The following is a 19,076-nucleotide window of genomic DNA, read 5'->3' on the forward strand; positions in this document are numbered from 1 at the left end:
GCACTTCAGTAACTAGAAAAATCACACCATTAACCAAATCAGTTCATACAGAACCTGCGTGCTAATCAGTTAAGAGGACAGGAAAGTCCACCTAAAACATCTTAGACAGTGGCTCTGAGCAATAAATAATGCTTATTGCACAGGTTGGAAATGCCAAAGCCACACCTGAACATTTTGCTGGTGGTGGGGTGATAAAAAAACATACAGATAACATTATTTCCATTGACAAACTTTACATATACAAAACAGTGGCTTTATTGTTTATTAAATTAGATGCTGCCATGGTGTAATCATCCCTGCAGTGTATCAAACCCAACAGTAGGTCAGATGCAATCCTGTGGAGGAGGTAGAGAGTGAAGAAAGGAAGAGAAGTGAAGCACAGAAGAAATACAGCCCCATAAACTAGTGGTGAAAGGAATAATTAATCCATGGATGTGAAAACAGATGCCGTAATTGTAGAAAGCAAAATCTGCAAAAATACCACATGACAAAAGTAAATGTTACAACATGGTTCCTTTAATAAACAACATCCAGGATGTGATTCAGCTGCCTGTTGCCACTTGAGATACTCTAGGGCATCTCAAAGTGCTGGGTGATGGCACAGGGACGCTACTGCAGGCTTGTGCCCTGCTGGTGCAGCCACAGAGTCCAAGCAGAAACTGCACAGGCATTAGCTTCCCATGTCAAAGTGAGTGTATCCCACTCACAAAAATGACCAGAAACTAACTGTAACAAATTAAACAAAATCTAACATTCTTCCTAGACACTCATTTCAATTCTTAAAAAGTTGGACTCTATTAAATAAAAAATTACAAATTGATATGATATTAAATTCAAAGGAAAAGTTTGTAGTGCTCCTAAATTGTACAGGAATTTGCAACATTTTTAATTTAAGAGTTCTTTTACATGGCAGGTCAGGTTACTCTCATATAGAGGAGCTGACTGGTCCTAGCTTCCTCCTGAGCTACAGCTTCGTTACAGGAATACAGAAGAGTGACATCCAAAGTCACATATGGGAGTCCTGCTTCCTAAATGCAGGCAGTCAGCCTCAAGTACTTTAGCAGGGTGTTGAGGTGAGCTGACTCTAGAATCAAGCTACAGCCCAAGGACAGACAGAGACTGCAGTGGAGAGCAGCCCACCCACACAGGGCTGGCTCTCATACCACGCACACGTTGTGCACCACTGCAGCAGTGATGGTGCATCCCAAAGATTGCGCAACAGCCCTGTCATGCAGCGACTAATAAATGCTGAATGCAGGCGGGAAATGATCTGTGGAGAAACACTCAAACAAGCTTAACTCCATCAGTCTGGAGGATTTACAGCAGTGAGGATATATGTCCTATATCTGTTGTGATCTTCCTGGTGGAAACCAGCACAACCCAACAGTGAAAATCTTCCTGGGGTGGTTCAGGCTGCTAATAAACAAGAAGATGCCCATTAAGCTGAGCACTACTTTAAACTAGTAGAAATATGCTGCTGATGAAGCAGACTACTGCTTGAGTGTGTAGGTTTTCATGATTTCATTCACTTAACTGTGATGCTTTTCTCTAAAAAGAGGAAAATATAACTACACGTGGAACAACAGAAGCAAAAAAAGCACCATTTCCTAAGGGTCTCTCCATACTGCATCTGCCCTTTCCCCCAGATGTTGGTAACACCACACAACCCTCATATCAATAAATTAAGTTGCAGCTTGCACTAATAATGGAAAAAAAAAACCTAATCAAGAATGAACAGGAGTGCATATACCAAAAACAAGGATTTCCTTAACAAAAGAAGAAAAAACAGCTAAGAATTTACTGAGAAAAATACTGAATTTCAAACCTACATTTTTTAGAACAATGCAAGTTCTAATACAGACATTCTTGGGACAGAAAACTGTTCCAGAAAGTTCTCCTCCCCTCTGTTGAAAATCAAACACATTACAACCACCTTGCATTATTCCCTCCACTTGTGTACTTAGTTAATACCAATGCTTTTTGCTCTATATGTGAATGTAATAAAATTTTAATTTCGCAGAAATCCAGGTGTCTTGGTAGATTTCTGATTTTCTTTTTCTTTCCTCTCCCGAAGGCATAGATATAAATTGTTTTCTGCTATCTTTACAGGAGATCTACAGAACCACGTTATCGAAAGCTGCAGAAGACTGAAAATAGTTTAGGGTAATCAAGAGCTGCACTGTTTCATCAAAGCCCCATCTCTCCAAAAGCCACTGGTGTTGCAACAAACAGTTTGGGGCTAGAGTTTGATTTTGATTATTTTCCATTACCTTCCTAAAAACCTCCGCTTTTCATGGCAGGCAGAAGCCAATTAGCACCATGAAAGGAAGAAGTCTGGAGAAAGATAACGTGTTAAAACAACCAACTTTGACTAGGAAGTCAGATCATCAAATTAAATATTGCTAACCACCCTATGCACAAGAGTCTGTATTTATTTGTTTTAACCTCACAGTCCTGTGATGGAAGCCGAGTGCAGTTCTTGGCCCCTCACTTTTGCACAGCTTTTCTTCCCTCAGTGTATACCACAAGACGACTACCCACAAGTAATGACAGGAGGCAAAATGGACCTGGGCCAGCCCAGCAGAAAGGCAGAACCTGCTGCTGGGCACCATGATGGGTTTTAATAGGAGGGAGAAGGCACCTGAGGTCCGACTGGGCTCTTGTATCACCACTGATACTGCAGCTGTGCAGTCAACAAGAGCAGCAAGACCACAGGTCTCATTTGCTTGCAGCTGCCCCCTGAATCGGATGCTTTCCCCAAGCCCTACTGCTCAGCAGCTGTGCCCACTCCATCCCTCAATCCTGCAGCCCATCCAGAGCTCCAGCCATAGTGGGTGCAGGCACATAATCCATCTTTGCTGCCTCTAATTGCCACCAAGCTCTATCTGTGTGCTTTGATGTCAGAAGACCTCTGGCAGAGATCTGCCCCAGGGATTTATGCTGCAGTAAAGAATGAGTCTGCCACACTCACACTGGTAACACAAAGGCAGCAACAGCTTTGCAGGGATCCCTGAGAAGTGTTTACAAAGAACTGAGCCTCACAACAGGATGACAAAAGGAAGGGGTATTTCTCCACTGTGCTTCAAGAGTTGGTTGATCTTCGAGGAAAATCCTCTGCTAAACAAATACTGAGGGGCACAGAAACAGCCAGCATGTGACTGTGGACAGCAGCTCAGGCTACTTTGCAGGATTGAAGTCAGACAAAGCATGTTTGCTCCTCATGGTCTGTGAACACAGGCAAAATTAAATTCCACATCTAATTTTGGGAGCACATCACTGGCTTATTATTTATTAGAAATAGAGACTCAGACATGACAATGAAGGAGCTACACCTCAACTCTGAAGCAGGGAGAGCTGACAGCAGCACATTCTTGCTGGCTGAAGAATGTGGAGTCAATTCAGAGCAGGGGCATCAACTCCCTCCAAACTACCTGCCCTACCATTGCCAATATTTTGTTACTACGGCACAACAATATTAGGACATCAGTGAGGAAAATAAATTCTCTGCTATGATGGATGTGCATTTAGTCAGCAACGTGCTACAACAAACTTGACCTTTATCAGGACTAGATTTCACTTGCTGCTTTTTTGGGACTTCACCCCATTTATTTTGTTCTGTCTACAACCTCTGCAATTTCCAACAGATAAAACTTTCATCACCTTTCCCAGTGGAAGCAGACTGCAAAGAAAAATATTCTGGCCTGCAAGGTCAAGGGACAGAGCCCTTTCTGTGGTCCTTCATAGCAACAGAAAGGATTATTTGAAGAAATACTCCCAGAAGAGCTGCAGATGAGTTGTCCCAATGTAAAACAGCCTGGCACAGCCCAGCAGAGTTTCTGCAGGCTCAGGTTCAGGTTTGGAGAACAACATGACTCATTTTTCTTCTCTGAATAGGAATTGCACTGCCAGCTTTACGTTTTTACACAGTACCAAACCTGTTATATGTTCTTCATCACTCCCAGGGCCATTCATGTTTATCATGTTTCCAGGATTTCCTTAATAAACAAAAGGAAGAAGGGCTTATGCCTCTGATTGAACTACTTTGCATTTTAATAGGAAATAATAAACTGACCCACATGGAAGCTAAACACAATTGAAAGTTGCACCCATACCAGCTATTTCTATTTTCAAACCAGTGCTTTATGGCTTGTAATGATAGCAGAGAGCAGCAACTTCCAATAGCATCTTTTTCATCCTTCATTTTGTTGAGCCTACCCAAGAGAGAAGCATGAAACATACCTGATTAGGGCTTTTATTTCTACTTCCCAAGAGGGGAATTAAATGCTCACCTAGAATCAGACCTCTGTGGTCTGGAGAGCAGCATCCATTCAGCTACACCATTAATCCAAAGTGGAAGTGGGAAAGTGCAATTGTAGCTCTGCTGATGGGTTTATCGAGGTTAGCTACTAAGCAAGGGAAGGCCAGTATGAGAGGGATGGCCCAAGGCCCTGCTTTATGAGACTGCAATATTAGAAACCGGGAAAATGAGAATGTCTGATGAAAAGTGGAGCCTCCAAATACGCTTTAGCTACAGAAAAGCAGCAGTTTTTCTCCTTTCCCATAAGCTCTTCCAAAGGCGAAATAAGCAGGCAGGTATCCTTCCTGCCACTGCTTTGACAGCTTGTATCTGCCTAGAATAACATTTGCCACCACTTCCCTACTCATGCATCTCCTTTGCATCTCCAGCGATGGACACTGGGCTTTTCTCTGTGGCAGCACAATGGAGCCAGAGCGGTTCCCCATGGCACTACTGCAGCAGGGCTGGAAGCTGCCATGAGCAGAGCACCACCCTCATCAGGTTTTAAAAGGCCAGAGGGAAGATTATCACTCAGGGGAGCTCATACACAGGAGAAGCCAGTAAAGCAAAATTAAGCCTTAATATTCTGCAAAGGATAAGGACATTGTTTTTGAAAATGTTAGCAAGGCACGAGAAAAACATATTTAAAAGTCAGCCACTGGCACATCAGGAGTCAATCGTGCAGGGCAGCAAAATATTCAGAAAAAATATAAGATGAATATAAATATAGCTTACATGTTTGGAAGTAAACATTAACTGCTTTTCACATGCTTTATGGCAACTTCAATCCTGTGCAGCTGTAGCCACAGCACTTGGAGAAAAAGCAAAACATCTCATTGTTTCAAACAAACAAACATGAGCAGTTTCATGTGACAAGCTCCAAGTATAAAACGAAAAAAATATTCCTAAAACTCCCACATTATACCGCTAGTAAACTAGAATTTCATAGCAAAAGTGAATAAACAATAGCTTTTGAGGCTGGAGAAATTACCATCATGGTGATATCTAATCTCTCCCCAGAAGTCAAGAATTATGACTAAACCCTTCCAACACAGATATAGCCTGAAATTCTATGTCAGAAGTATGTCCAATTGCATTTGGCAATCCTTAGCCAAGAGAGAGGCTGACTATAATTGGATGAATATTTGAAGTGCTTCATTATTCATGTAGGAAGGCTAGGTAAAAAGTGTTTTGTAGTCCCAAGACACTGGAGGGTGTGTGTTATTGGGTAATAACCAATTAGGAATGTTGACAGCACTCTGCCTTTGGGATCACCCTGACCAACAAAGTACCTGGGTGTATGTTGTTGTGCAAAGGCACACACCCTCTGCCTACTGCTCAGTTTATTTAAGCTAGGCTTTCACCAAAGGAAATGGAGGACACCCCAAAGGATGTGTGTTTGACAGCTCAGTTACATTCAGAAATTGTGCTTCTTTGTTGTTCTGTCTTCCAAAAAAACACCTTTTTTCAACAGTATTTCTGAATTACTGATGCTACTGGTTATTGAAAACAAATTCCAGTTCTTCTGTTTTACTGCTTATAATCTAGCAAAAGAGCAATATTCTTACTATTTCCAGTAAGGAAACACTGATGGCAAGAGATCAGCTCCTACCCCTGTAATCTAATAAAAAACTCCACTGTGCTGCTATAAATACTTCAAACTCAGAACAACAGAAATCAATGATTTTCTTTTCATGCTAGTCTAAGAAAAACATATGAATCATTAGTACAGGCATGCAAAGATTTTTAAAACTTCAGCATTTTAAAACTAACAATCCTGACACTTGCTCATGAGAACCAGAAATCCAACACCAATTGAGGTAATGATAGAGCAGTTCAACCCTATCACTACTTCCAACAACAAGGGTAGAAGTTAGTCATGGTACAAACACTGGTTTTTATTTGTCCTTTATTTTCTTTATCATTGTAATGAAAAAAAAAAACCTGCAAATTTATGTTCTCATTGAAAGCAAAGACATTACTGTACAAGCTCCCGACAGGACTTTCTTACCACAAAAGAAACACTCAAAACTTTTCCTGAAAGATTTGCTTTTCAAACATGCAAAATTCAATATGTTATAAGGAGGAACATATCAGTTTTTCTGCAGCTCTCATTTTCTGGCTTGTATCACATTTAGCCTGTCCTGTGGCTGAGAGTACTGCAGCATTTCCTCTGAAATCCCCTGAATGCCCCCTCACCCTCTCCCATGTATCACCAAGACGATGATGTTTTGATGAAGCATCAAGCATGGGCCCTCGAGATAATGGATTCAATGGGATACACTTAAAAGATCATTTTTCTCTTTTGTATTGACTGCTTGCACTGCTCTAAGACAGGAAGGGCTTCATTTTTTATGTAAGACCCCGAGGGTCCTCTAAACTGCTTAAGAGGGATCAATTTTCAGATGGGTAGAAGGGGCCCAGCAGACCGTCACGGTTTGGAGCACCTTCTTCCCCTCCTATCACTGACAAGTTTGGGCAAACCTAAAACCAGCTCCCAGCTGAGCCACTCTGGCATGGCAGAGCTTCCCACTGTTTGGGATTTGTGGTTAGCACTCCAAAAGAACTATAATTTATAGTGTGCATGGAACAAAATAGGAAAAAAGTTTCACAGAAGCAAAATAATCACAGGGGCTGATGGAGATAAACAGCAATAGAGCTGCTAAGCAGAGCAGGGCTTGGCACTGGCGTAGGGGCAGGAAACCATTACCCCATGACACGGGTTTAATGCAGTGACATTGCTGCAATTACACCCAGGCAACCTAACAAAACAAATTTATTGTACGGCACAAAATATTTCCAATTCAACATTGCAACATTTATTTTTTAATTGCAGAACAAAGAACAACTTTTGGGGTGTGGAAGGACATAATCCATCATTTGCTCCGAAGTGACACACTTATGGCAAATGCTGTGTATTATAACTTTCTATGCCACAATGAGCAACTACAAGCAATTTCTTAGGCAAGGAATGCAAAGGGCTTGGGTGTGGTTCTGTGAGATATTGCTTATCCCTCCATCTCCCTCTGTGTCAGCAGGGAGCCAAAGCAAGCCACATGTTGCTGCACTGGGACTTCAATCACTCCTGTTTTGCATGTGTCACACAGCTTGTGACAGCCTTTCACCTGCAACACTCCTCGTGTGGAAAGAGTTTTTACCGTTCAAATATGGCCCGAACGAGAACTTAAATACAATTTTTAATTAAAAGGAATGGGATGTTAATAGGTCACTTAAAGAACAATTATGTCTACCATTTGATTGACAGGCTTCTCACATTTTTATCAAGAAAACCCCATTGTGGTCTAGGAGGTAGAATTTATCTTTCTGAATTGCTGAACTGCGGAAGCGTATCCCATTGCATTTACACTGCTTTGTGCAACTCTCTCATCTTCTGAACAAAACCCTTTCATCTTTCTGTCACTCTCCCCCTTTACCTCTTTTAATCCTTTGCAAACAGAAAGTTTTTGATTCATAGAAGCTGAATTGCCAGTGTTGCTCTCCATCACCGAATGCCTGTTCTGCAAAATGCAGCAGTGTGAAGAAATTGCAAAGATAGGTCTTCAGTAATTAGCTTGGGTACCAGACGTGGCACAGCTGAGTTTGCTGCAAGCAGGAAAAACTAGTCCAGGTGGAGCGTCGCGCTATATTGCTTTGAGCACCTGAGCCACCCAAGTGTCTGCACACATGGTGCTGCACGGAGGAAGGACTGGATAGCAAAGTGACTGTGAGCCCACTGCTCTCCTAAGGGCATGTCCCTACAAAGCAGTCCACAAGTAGCAGCTACAAGATCAGCTTAAATGCTTTCAAATGGTTACAGAAGCCCGTTGGTTCTCAGAAGCAAAAAGTGCCTTGAAACTGCCTAGAAAAGTGCCCACATTTGCTGCAGAGAGCTGCAACTGTGCTGCAAGAGTCCTACAGACCCAAGCTAATGTACAGATCAGGGCTAGAAACAATTTATTTGATTAGTGATTTAAAGACTCAGGGAAAGGAATCAATGTGAATGAGTCTCAGAGACATCCCTGAACTGATGTCACTAAGAGCAAAAGCAGTATCTGAGATATCCTTAAAACATGCTGGCTGCTTACCTACTCTAAGACAGCTCACTGTTAACAAGAGCCAGACAACCATACATCTGTGGGGGGAAAAGGACAAGCAAGCCAGCAATGTGCTTTGATCTGGTCAGGTAAAGATCACTTGTGACCTCTGTGAGCTCTGACTCCTTCCAACAGAGATAGAAAAGTGTGTATGAAAAAGAAATGAAGACGAAGCAATGAGGAACTTTAGTTGACAGAAGTAGGGTCAATGCTCAGAGCAGAACAGGGACAGAAAAAAAGATACTGAAAGGCAAGAGTCAAAGAAACATCAACATCTTGCATGGTGTAGACAAAGGCAAAAAAAACGTTGAGAACAAAAGACAAAAGGAGAATAAAGCTTGCCAGATGACACTTGTCTGGTTATGATATTTGAATAAACTGCAGACTGGTTAAGTTAGAGGAAAAGTTCACATAACAGGAACTGGTGACATTCTCTTGGCCAACACAGCATTTGTGCCTTATTTGCATTAAAATGTCTGCACATAACCATTGAGTCCTGAGCAGTTTTCACCATTTCCTATGCAACCTCTGCAAATACATCCCCAAATGGCAAGCATACTTGTATACATGAAACCCAGCCAGAAGGCCGATCATCACCAGAAAGAAGTAAGCCAGAAGTTGGAATCTATATCCTAAAGCTTCAAACACACCCAAGAGGTGGCCGGGTGTTGACGGCAAAACTGGAAGCCAAATATGTTTGCTTCTGCAATTATGTATGTACTAGATGCCAATTTGCTTAGCAACTATATTGCAATTCATGAAAGACCAATGAAGTACAAACAGTTTATGTGGGAGCAGAATGAGAGCCCCGTGCTAACACACTCCTTGCCATCAGGAACTTCTGTCAGTACAGCAAAAGGCAAAACAAACCACTGAACCTCATGACTATGGTTCAAACCTGGGCCCTATGAGAAGTGACCAATAAGCAGAATACTTCAGTGCCACCTCAGTTTCTAGTGGGATTTTTTCTTATTAGGTCAGCAAGACCCAGAGACTCAGAATATTGTTTTATCTTCCCAGGTATTGGTCAGGCAGAGTGAGAAATACCGGTTGGGTGCCTTCAGTCTAGCTTATGAAACCATGCTATTGGGCAGAAAAATACAGAAGTTGTAAGGTTCCCATCCACAAATTTCCATCCACCAAGGATTCCAAGCAGCCTTTGCAATAAAATGATTTCTCAAAGCACAGACCTTTAAACTAGTTATTGACAACCTCCCCTCTGCTGGACTTACAGGCTGATCCAACCCCTACAAACCCACATAAGCCAACTGGCAAAAGAATCCCCACACTGATTACATGGCTATGGATTTTCTTCTTTCCCCTCAAGAAAAAATGATTGTTATTTCTGAGGATTACTAGCCTCAGAAATAAGGAGCTGAAGTCTTCAGCTTTCTAATACTCCTGAATGTAGACACTTATTCCTCTGTACATATTTCTTTATACACTGTCATAGCCAGGCAGCCAAAATAAGCATGTAAAGAACCCCTTGTAGCATCAAGTCTGCACATCTACTTTCCCTGGCACTGCATATGTGCAAAGAGCTCTCCAACAAGCCACTATCTTGATTTTACTGTCATTTTACAGATTTGAGTGCAAAAGCATTGAACAAGTACAGGACACTGCTTTTTACCCTCCAAGTAAATACACATAAGCCCACTTTTACTGACATTTAGAACAGGAAGACAGACACCAATTTGCGGCCCCTTTCAGTGATGACTCACCACCAGTTACTGACCACATGATGTGAGAACCTGCTAATCTGATGGTGCCATTTCTTTCACCAGTCACCAGCCACCAGCCACAAGCAACAGCAGCAACTTGCTGACCTTGCAAATTAAACATATTACAGGACTACAATTTGAAAAATATTTACTTCTACTGAGGCAACAGTGATGACTGACCTGTGGTGATCATTAATTGAGGCAAAATGAGGTCAATATATACCCTAAGTGCAATATACATACCTAGAGCTACAATTAATCTTGGTTCAGCCAGGACCAGAAAATACCCCTCCAAGCTCTTTATTGACAGATGTGTGTTGCAAGAGAGTTCTCTTTAAAATATCAGTTGTGCAAATTCTCTGAATTTCTTTAAATAGGCATGAACCATAGTATCATTCACAATTCTGTTTCCATTTTCTTTCCAAGTCTGCATATGTGGTTACACCAACCAACACAACTGTACTGCCTGATTGTGTTCAGTCTGGTCCTCATGAATCAACAGTTAATTTTTTATTAATACATGTTACTGATGATATTAACATCATCAACCTCTATCTCAGTTACTGGATCTATAAATATTTATGCTTAGAGATAGTAATCTTTTACACTTTCAATCATCATCCCAAAGCACTCTACAAATTGCTTTTTTGTTAACCTTGGTAGGAAGCAAGTGAAGCTCAAAGTAAAATCAGTTATCTTGGGTCACAGAACAGGTCAGTGAGAGTCAATGTATTTCCCTATCCCAAGCCCTCACTTTTCCTTGCCACAAGACCATGCAGCAATCAAATTATGAAATATAAAAGGTGAATAAGGAGATGAGTAAGACAGGATAGATAACAAAGACTGAACTGACCCTCTGCCAACTTCTTCTGCCTATCTCCCTCCTGCCAGGAATGTTACAAAACATTAAAAAGCTGTGACCTGGACCATTCATGATAATATAGCAGACAAAGCTGGTTACAGCAATACTGAAAACTTTCACAGAAGCTTGCTCTTTCACAAAATAGCCCTTGATGTTGCTATTCTAGAAAGATAGAGATAGAGCTGTACCTCTCAGGAAGATAAATCCAAATAAGGACAGTGGAAATAAAGATGCAGTAACACTCACTCTCTCAATTTTTCCTTTAAAAACCCAAATCACCAAATGCTCATTAGTTAGAAAATTTTGAATTTCTTCAAGTTTAGCATAACTTAGAGCAGTTTGGGAGGTACTTTCCAAGGTGAGTAGGAAAGTTGTGACAGGGCTGCTTTCATGGAGGTGCTACAGAGGGAGGCCTATGCAAAGTGCAGACCACCCTCACCTCAGCAGGTCTCCTACCAAGGCAGGAGTCTCCAGCATGGTGCTGCAATTTGCAGGAGTTTGAGCAAATATCAGTTTATTTTGGACCTGGGGACTGACAGCAGAAACTGCCAGAGCTCCGATACAGGCAAGCGGAGCTGCCTGATTCACAGCACGTCCTTGGAAGTCTACCTACACAACTTGTGAAGGATAAGTCTTTCTTGCAAACTGTCAAAAAAGGCCAAGGACAGTCTCCTAAGTAATTCTGTGATCTTGATGCAAAAGAAACCCTTACCAATAAAAAAAAAAAAGTCAGTGTCCTAACTGGATCCAAGTGTGTGAAATTTAATTTCCCTGAGGGCTAAGAGTGAAGATTGGGCAAGAAAACTGGGACACGAATGGATTGGTTCTTATGAAAACTTGAAATTGCCCTGGGCAGAAATATGGAAGGATTGTGAAATACTGTATAAGAAGAATCCATCTTCATATGCAGGGAGTAACTCAAGATGGGAGATGTAGCAACACAGATACTCCAAAAGGTTGTACAAAGTGATATACAAGGTTTTAAGTGATTTTTTTCCCATTCTGTGGTGGGAATATGTGATGTGGCAATCCAATGCCATGGTGTTATGCAAATATTTGTACCAGATGACTTGGACAGACCGAATTAAAAGTTCAGATGCTTTGAACATACGAGATAGACAACACTGCTGATATTGCTGATATCACAGATATCAGACAGCTGATGCTTGTATGATCAAAGTTCAACATCTTCCCATTCAGCTCGGATATTTAGTTGAGGTTGTCTCAGCCTGGTACACAATAACTTTTGGTAGATGCCATGCAGACAGCATTAAGGCTGAGAGATGTAGGAATGCTGACTCCAAGCAAAGGGTTTGATCCTGCTGCAAGATGATCATGCACTGGAAGGAGAGTAGGCTGCTTGGGATAAAACTATCAGAGCTAACCAGCCAGTGCTTCCTCTCCTCACAATCATAAATCCTAACACCTTAACCTGTTCTCCTTGAACTTTTTGGTGACCACTGGGAACAATGGCACTGTGTGCATGTGCCTGAGCTCTTGGGGGAGAAAGGCTCATTTAGCAGACTCTCATCTCAGATCCTCCTTTCCTGGAATGTTTTTTTTTTCCCTGGGCAGTGGAAAAAAAACTATTAAAAAAACCCTTTATTTTCAAAAAGCAAGCAATTAAAAAAAATTTGGACACCCAAGTCTTTAACAGATAGCTCACTGTTGCCAGATACCAACCCGAAGATCTGGTAACTTCAAGTAAACTAAAGGTTGTACAATCTGTGCAGGGGTGAATGCACCAAGGTCTATAGTCTCAGTGGAGAGATCTACATAGAAGGACATCTGCTCCCTCCTCAGACTTTAAAAGAAAATTGCTATTTATTTCAGCAGAGAGACCTCACATTAGGCCTTCTTGGTAAACAGGCTGATTCAAACTTAGGCTTCTTCCCAAAGCATAAGTCTTGCAAATTGTTTTATTGAGCTTCATGAAACCATGTTTGAGGCACAGTCTCACTGGTTTCTTGGGAGAACCTAAAGCCTGTTGAGGAGCTGAAGTATTCATAGGGGATTTTCCTTGTGAAAACAATAGGTTCTCCCTAGTCTGGATTATAACTGGGCTCTTTGAAATTATATGCTACTAGATTTTAAAATTAATTTTGAGGGCTTTTAAAAGCATTATTTTAGCTTCAGAATTTATAATTCTAGGATTACTCAATTAGATAAGCTGCTTGTCTGTGGGATTGCTTCACCGTGTCAGCTTTTGTCCAAAACATAGATCGGGTCTGATTCTTTGGCTTCTTCAAGCACAAGAGCATTTGAGAAAAACCCACAATTGTCTTTCCAAAGCAAAAGGCAGGGATCCAGCAACAGTAGCAAGAGACTTTTACAGTCACATCAAGGTTTCTTTGGAGGGATGAATAGGTATCTGTCAGTAGGCATTTTACATGTCAAGGCACAAACCGGGTTGGGGAACCTAACAGAAGTATTATGGAAAATGATCCCTTCAAGCTACAAGTCTTTACCTGATATCATTTAAGGAACTCTTTTTTAAAGTACTCTTTCCAATTCATACTCTACTGTCCAGGAAGAAGAAAACAGCGAGGTACAAGATGAGGGGCTATTGACTCCAAAAGGAGAAGGAAGAGTACATTTGCTCCAAAGCAGAGACTGCTCCATCAGAATAGGTCTCCCTCACACCAGCAAGTCAGAGTGACTCCAGAGCTGCTGGTTTGAATATCACCCTTTCAATCTCACAAAGAAAGATGACTCTGGTACCTGGCCCACAGATGAAAGGTTCATTTTAGGCTTCTGGCCCTTAGACTGCATGTAATACGAGTCAGAAACCTAATGACTTTCGTGTCTCAACCTGTTACAGGCTGGAGCCTGTAACTGATGCCTTGACTCATCCCTGGAGCAGTGCTCTTTCAGGCAAGATAATCAAGACCTTATTTTTCATAGACAATACTTCATATAACAGTAAGTCTCAGGAGGTTTCAACTGGCCCAAAAATATCTATGAGACCTTCCTTGGTTTTGATATCATTCACACATGTGATACTGGCAGAAAAAGAAACATACAAGCAATATTGACAAAAACCTTGTCCTAAAGTTGAGTAATGAAGTTAGAGTCTAGCTAGATATGAAACTGACCAGGTCAGGCTTCAAGAAACAATTTGTATTAATGTCCAAATATTACTGGATAATTTTTACCTAGCACTCACTCTATATAAATACGTATAAATATATATACACACATATATACATCCCAACCCTCCACTGGAAAAAAACCTCTTGGAAAAATCTCAGACAAAACCCAAACAACTATATCATGATTACTGGCATATTGCTTCATGCCATTGTCTTGACATTCAAACGAGTATAGTAATTGCTCTTTTGAAGCTGCTAATGTTAAAAAAAATCTCTCAAGTTCTGGAAGTGGCTGGGAATTCCAGGTTCTAACAGCTACACTGGAAATATTCACTCATCAAGAGGTTCAAAAGACACTGTCAGAACTGAAACAAAAACACATGTCAGAACGACTTGAAACAGAATTACTGCAACTCAGAGTTTGGGTTTTCTTTAAATTATGTTTGAAGAGCTTTTAAAATGTTTAATTTATTAAACTGCCTTTGATACTACAGGCATAGCTTTCACTTTCAAGTGCTACAATGGCTCAATTGAGCACAGAATACATTAAGCTTAAATTCCACTGCCACCAGACACATTTTTGAATGACATTTTAGTGTTTCTTCACTTGAAGTAATATACTCTCTCTGTGAATTTGACATGAAAACAGAAGCAGCAGCCTCTCATTCTGCATACACAACAGTGTCAGACACCATCACTGCTCCAACTACCAAAAAAAACCCACGAAGTCATCACAACTACTAGGAGCTGAACACAAGAAATTTCTAAAAAAAAAAAAAACCAAAAGAACAGATTTGGTTTTCTAAGAACAGTTCAAGTTTTCCCAGACATTACTTCAATCTCTCCTGGCAGACCCAGGCTCTGGCATGGCTTCTTTTGCTCCCCTCTGCTGGGTTTCCTTGAGGAGGCTGTCACAAGAGAGGCCATGTGCCTCGCTGTGTGTAGGGCTCTCTTCCTCCAGCCCTGTCAGGAGCACTGCTTCAGCCCACCTAACGCTGGTGATGCAGAGGCAGCAGCATCAAGTGAAACCCAGGCTTTGAACAAGTCACATCCCATGAAGTGGGCTTTGTGCCCTTTGAAAAGGCAGGTCAGAGCTGTGGGATCAAGAAACTGAAAATCTCCCCCCTCAGACTGGAGAGAACACAATGGGAACACTGCCTGCCTCCTAGAGCAGGATTGGGCAGCAAAGGGCAAGGTAGAGATTTATACTGTGGACACAATGACTTCCTGCTGTCTCATGACCAACCCTTAGGGTTCCAGCTACACTGCTTGTCTGCCAGCACCACCAGGCAATGCCCACACGCACTGTTAAATGCACTCTAGATTTCTTAGAGATGCACTCTTGTTTTAGCTACTCTACAGGCACCATTTGCTCACACATGCAGCAGTTCTCTGCTTAATATCACTGAGCTACCAGAGTCACAAATACTTCATTCAAAAGGTACATGAGAATTAAGAGCCCAATTAGTTGAAAAGTCCTAAAAGTATTCAGTTAATACTGTCCTGGAGTTTATTTCATTCAACCTTGCCTTTGCCTCAAGTGACACATCTGAGATGGCGTGTTGACAGCACAGGAGAGCGGTTACTGTTCCAAAAGAAACAAAACAAATACTCCAACACCCCCACCTTTGGGATTAAATGCAGTATCACTACAGGTTTTGAATGTAACAAACCACAGCATGGGTGCCCTGGCATAAACCCAGAATCCTAGGTAGTAGAAAGTAAGTGCTCTTTTCTCCTAGCTTTGTTTTAGTACACACACATCAAGAGCTGCAGAAGTGCCATTTGTCAGGAACACAGCGGAGCAGGGAAACAAAAGTCAGTCTCTAACTGCCTACTAACAAAGAAAGCTAATTTAATTTTGAAACAAAAGGAGCTAAATTCATCATTCTGAGACAGCCCCAGGACGTCCAAGCACGAAAAGGAAGAAAAGGAGTTTGCCAAAGACATGCAGAAGAAGCTTTTTAAAGTTACCTGGAATCGGGATATTTTGTAAGCGTGGCCAAGCTGCTGGTATACATGTGCCCACCCACATCAATGTGAACTGGTGCGTTGGATTTTGTGAGCTGTGCTGGAGTGGGGATGCCTTGATTGTTCAATGGAGATGCAGGGGATCTAGTGATCAGAGGTCTTGACATATTGGGCCGACTGTCCTGTGAAAAGATAGACCTGGGTTAATGATCTCCTTACAAACCTTACAGAAACCCCCAGTCTTAAATCAGTAGGACTGTCTCATAGCCTCAGATCAAGACTTTTATCTTAGTAAAGCACAGACAAATACTCAGCTGTTTTTAAAACAAATCCAGCTCTGAGAGTTTGAAATGGCTACATTTTAAACGTGGGGCAAAACGCACTGATAAAACCCACAAAGAAGAAATCACGTTCAAAAACAAGTTTTTCCTGAACGCTATTTGTGACAGTCAATCCAAACCAACAAAAAGGGTCATTCTCATTTTTAAGAGCTGAGGAAAGCACTGACAGAAAGAGGTACAGACAAAAAGACTGAGAACAATATTTTCCTCAACTGAGACAACCCCAGGTAGACTTTCTGTTCCTTCCCAAGCCCTCCGTCACTGCCGTACCACCAGAACAGGAATACAAACCCTCAACTCCTCCATCCTGCACACTCTTCTCTTGAATTCCCAATTCACATAGCACAGGAACAGAAGCAGAAACACCTGGACTAGTCAACTGCTCATGGACTGCAGACCACTGGACATCGACAGCCTTTGAGAAAGACATTTTCCATTTAAAAGTTATACGTATGGCGACTGCTGCCCCGGCGTGCCGCGCATAGGCTGCAGGTCTGAGCGGCGCCCCGGGCTGAGCGCGGAGCAAGAGCCGATGCTCCGCTGATGAAACCAACTTTGGGAGCGCTGCAGAGGCGCGGAGCGGAGCCGATGCTCCGCTGATGAAGCCAACTTTGAGCCGCGGCAATGGGAGCGCAGCAGCAGCGCGGAGCGGAGCCGATGCTCCGCTGATGAACCAACTTTGGGAGCGCTGCAGCAGCGGCGCGGAGCGAGCGGCGGCCGCCTGCGCGCTGCGGGCGGGGCAGGGAAGGGCAGGGCAGGGCAGGGCGGTGAGCTGGAGCCAGGAAGGCAGGCGGCAGGCAAAGTTGGGGATTAAAATAGAAATGCGTTCTCGAGAGCGGTTTTGAGACAACACCGCTTTCGACTGAAGGACAGCTCCACGCGGGGTGGAATCTTATAGGGATGCCCTGAGAACTAAAAGCCCTTGCAAATGACCGAGTTTTACATTTAAAAGGTAAGCAAAGCAGCGAGAAGTCAGATACACTTCATCACAAAACTCCCTTTGTTCTTTCAACACCGTCTTTCAGCTGCACAGAGTAATGGATTCCTTGTAAACATCTCCTCGGAGCCAGGCAGCAAACCTCAGCAAAGCGGAGCGCGGCCATCAGAGAGAGTCACGGGGCGCTCGGACCAGCCAAGTCTGCCGCCCCCAAAAACCAGCGTTTCTCCATTTTTCATGGCTGCTCAAGGGCTCAAATCACAAAGGCAACACGAGCCAGGTAATCGTCTGGCTGAAATGATTTATAGGCCAACGTTGCACAATAAATCCGAGCAGTGTGTAACAAAAGGCATCTATAAACCACAAGGTACTTAACTAATTTTCTTTCATACACAAAAGTAAGCTTCGGTCTAATACTGATAAAAACTAAGGGAGTGAAGAAAAACATCTAGTTTAGATGTTGGGGGGGAGGGAAGGGTTGGGTTTCTTCTCTTTCTTTATAAGCAGAAGTTAATATAAATCTGCAGAAATACCAGGCTTAATCACTACAATTGCTGGAGGAGGTGCCTGCAGCGCAAAGAAGACAAGTCCAGACAAAATAAGGTACACACGCTATGCAAAACTAATGTCTGCTACAAATGCTATGTGGTACAACCACCACCCAAGATGCTACTGATCTGCAGAGCGGTATTTAGTAAAATAATGAAGAAAAAATTAAAAACAACAACTACAAAGGTGAAAGTAAGAAGTCAAGGACTGATACAAACTAGGGGTGGGGGGAACATGCACTGGACGATTAGCAGGATGAAAGCAGCACGTCTGAGGAACACATTTCAGTGCTTAAAAGCAGACAGTTTGGCAAAAATAAAGATAAAATTATCAATAAATGTTGAGACTAAAACGAAAACCAAATTCTGTAACTTGTATGAGACAGACACCAGCATGTCCCTTCACAGGATCCTCTCTGGCAGAAAAAACATAGCTCTCTTGCAATTTAGCACAGTGCAGCACCACCACCGAGTCTGTCACAGTTTTTCAATTGGACACATTCTCCTGTATACCCTGCCTGGGGCTGCTCGAGAGAAAATGAACAGATTTGCAGGGTTAATATTGTAGTTAGGCTGGAACCTCATTCAGCGTAGCTGTGATAGCACTGGTTGCACAAAACAGTAGAAGAATGTGTAGTATAAACATCACTGCCAAGATGGGAGATAGGTTGGAGGACCGTGGGCATTTTAAAAGGCAAAAGAATCCACAAAGCATAAGAAAAGGGAACCAGTTTCCAAACCCAAGTCATAACCAAGCTGCCGTTTACACAGTTTACCTACTAAAACTCCCAAGAAATAAAAGTGCTTTATAGTAAAACCTTTTGCTCCTTTATTTCATCCTCCTCCTTTACAACGTTTCCCCTTCAAGTTACCTGTGTTTATTGTGTCTCATGAAACAAAGTTCTTCTTCTCAGTGGCTGATATTAAGCACAATAATGCTAACCTTGCTCCAGTCTCAGCCCACAAAGCATATTTCCCTGCATAAAAACAGTTCAGTACCATTTTGGAGATACTTTGAAATTAAACAATTGTATTTCTACTGCAGTTGCCCCAGAGAAACTAAAGCAAACATGGGATTCAGAGAAGCAAGTCCATAAAAAAATCCCATTTTTTCAATGTGGCACAACTCAATAGCACTGTCAGAGCACAGAAGATCACCATCCAAAGGGTAAAGCATTTAACAGATCAGAGTTATGTAACTGCATTAGTTAAA

At 42.1% G+C, this 19,076-nt stretch overlaps 1 protein-coding gene across 5 annotated transcripts in view; it reads right to left on the minus strand.

Annotated features, from left to right (window-relative positions):
- KCTD1 (potassium channel tetramerization domain containing 1) overlaps positions 1-19,076 on the minus strand; it is a 101,933-nt gene that overhangs the window by 18,649 nt on the left and 64,208 nt on the right. For 4 of the 5 annotated variants that reach the window (XM_030967774.1, XM_030967766.1, XM_030967748.1 and 1 more), the window contains exon 2: positions 16,041-16,219. In XM_030967774.1, coding sequence (XP_030823634.1) covers positions 16,041-16,204 — 164 coding nt within the window. In that variant the 5' untranslated portion in view covers positions 16,205-16,219. Of the gene's footprint in view, positions 1-16,040; positions 16,220-16,669; positions 17,348-19,076 lie in introns of those variants that run through there. The other variant, XM_030967756.1, reaches the window with a different exon arrangement.

The sequence above is a fragment of the Camarhynchus parvulus genome, chromosome 2 (assembly GCF_901933205.1).
Source record: "Camarhynchus parvulus chromosome 2, STF_HiC, whole genome shotgun sequence".
NCBI lineage: Eukaryota > Metazoa > Chordata > Aves > Passeriformes > Thraupidae > Camarhynchus > Camarhynchus parvulus.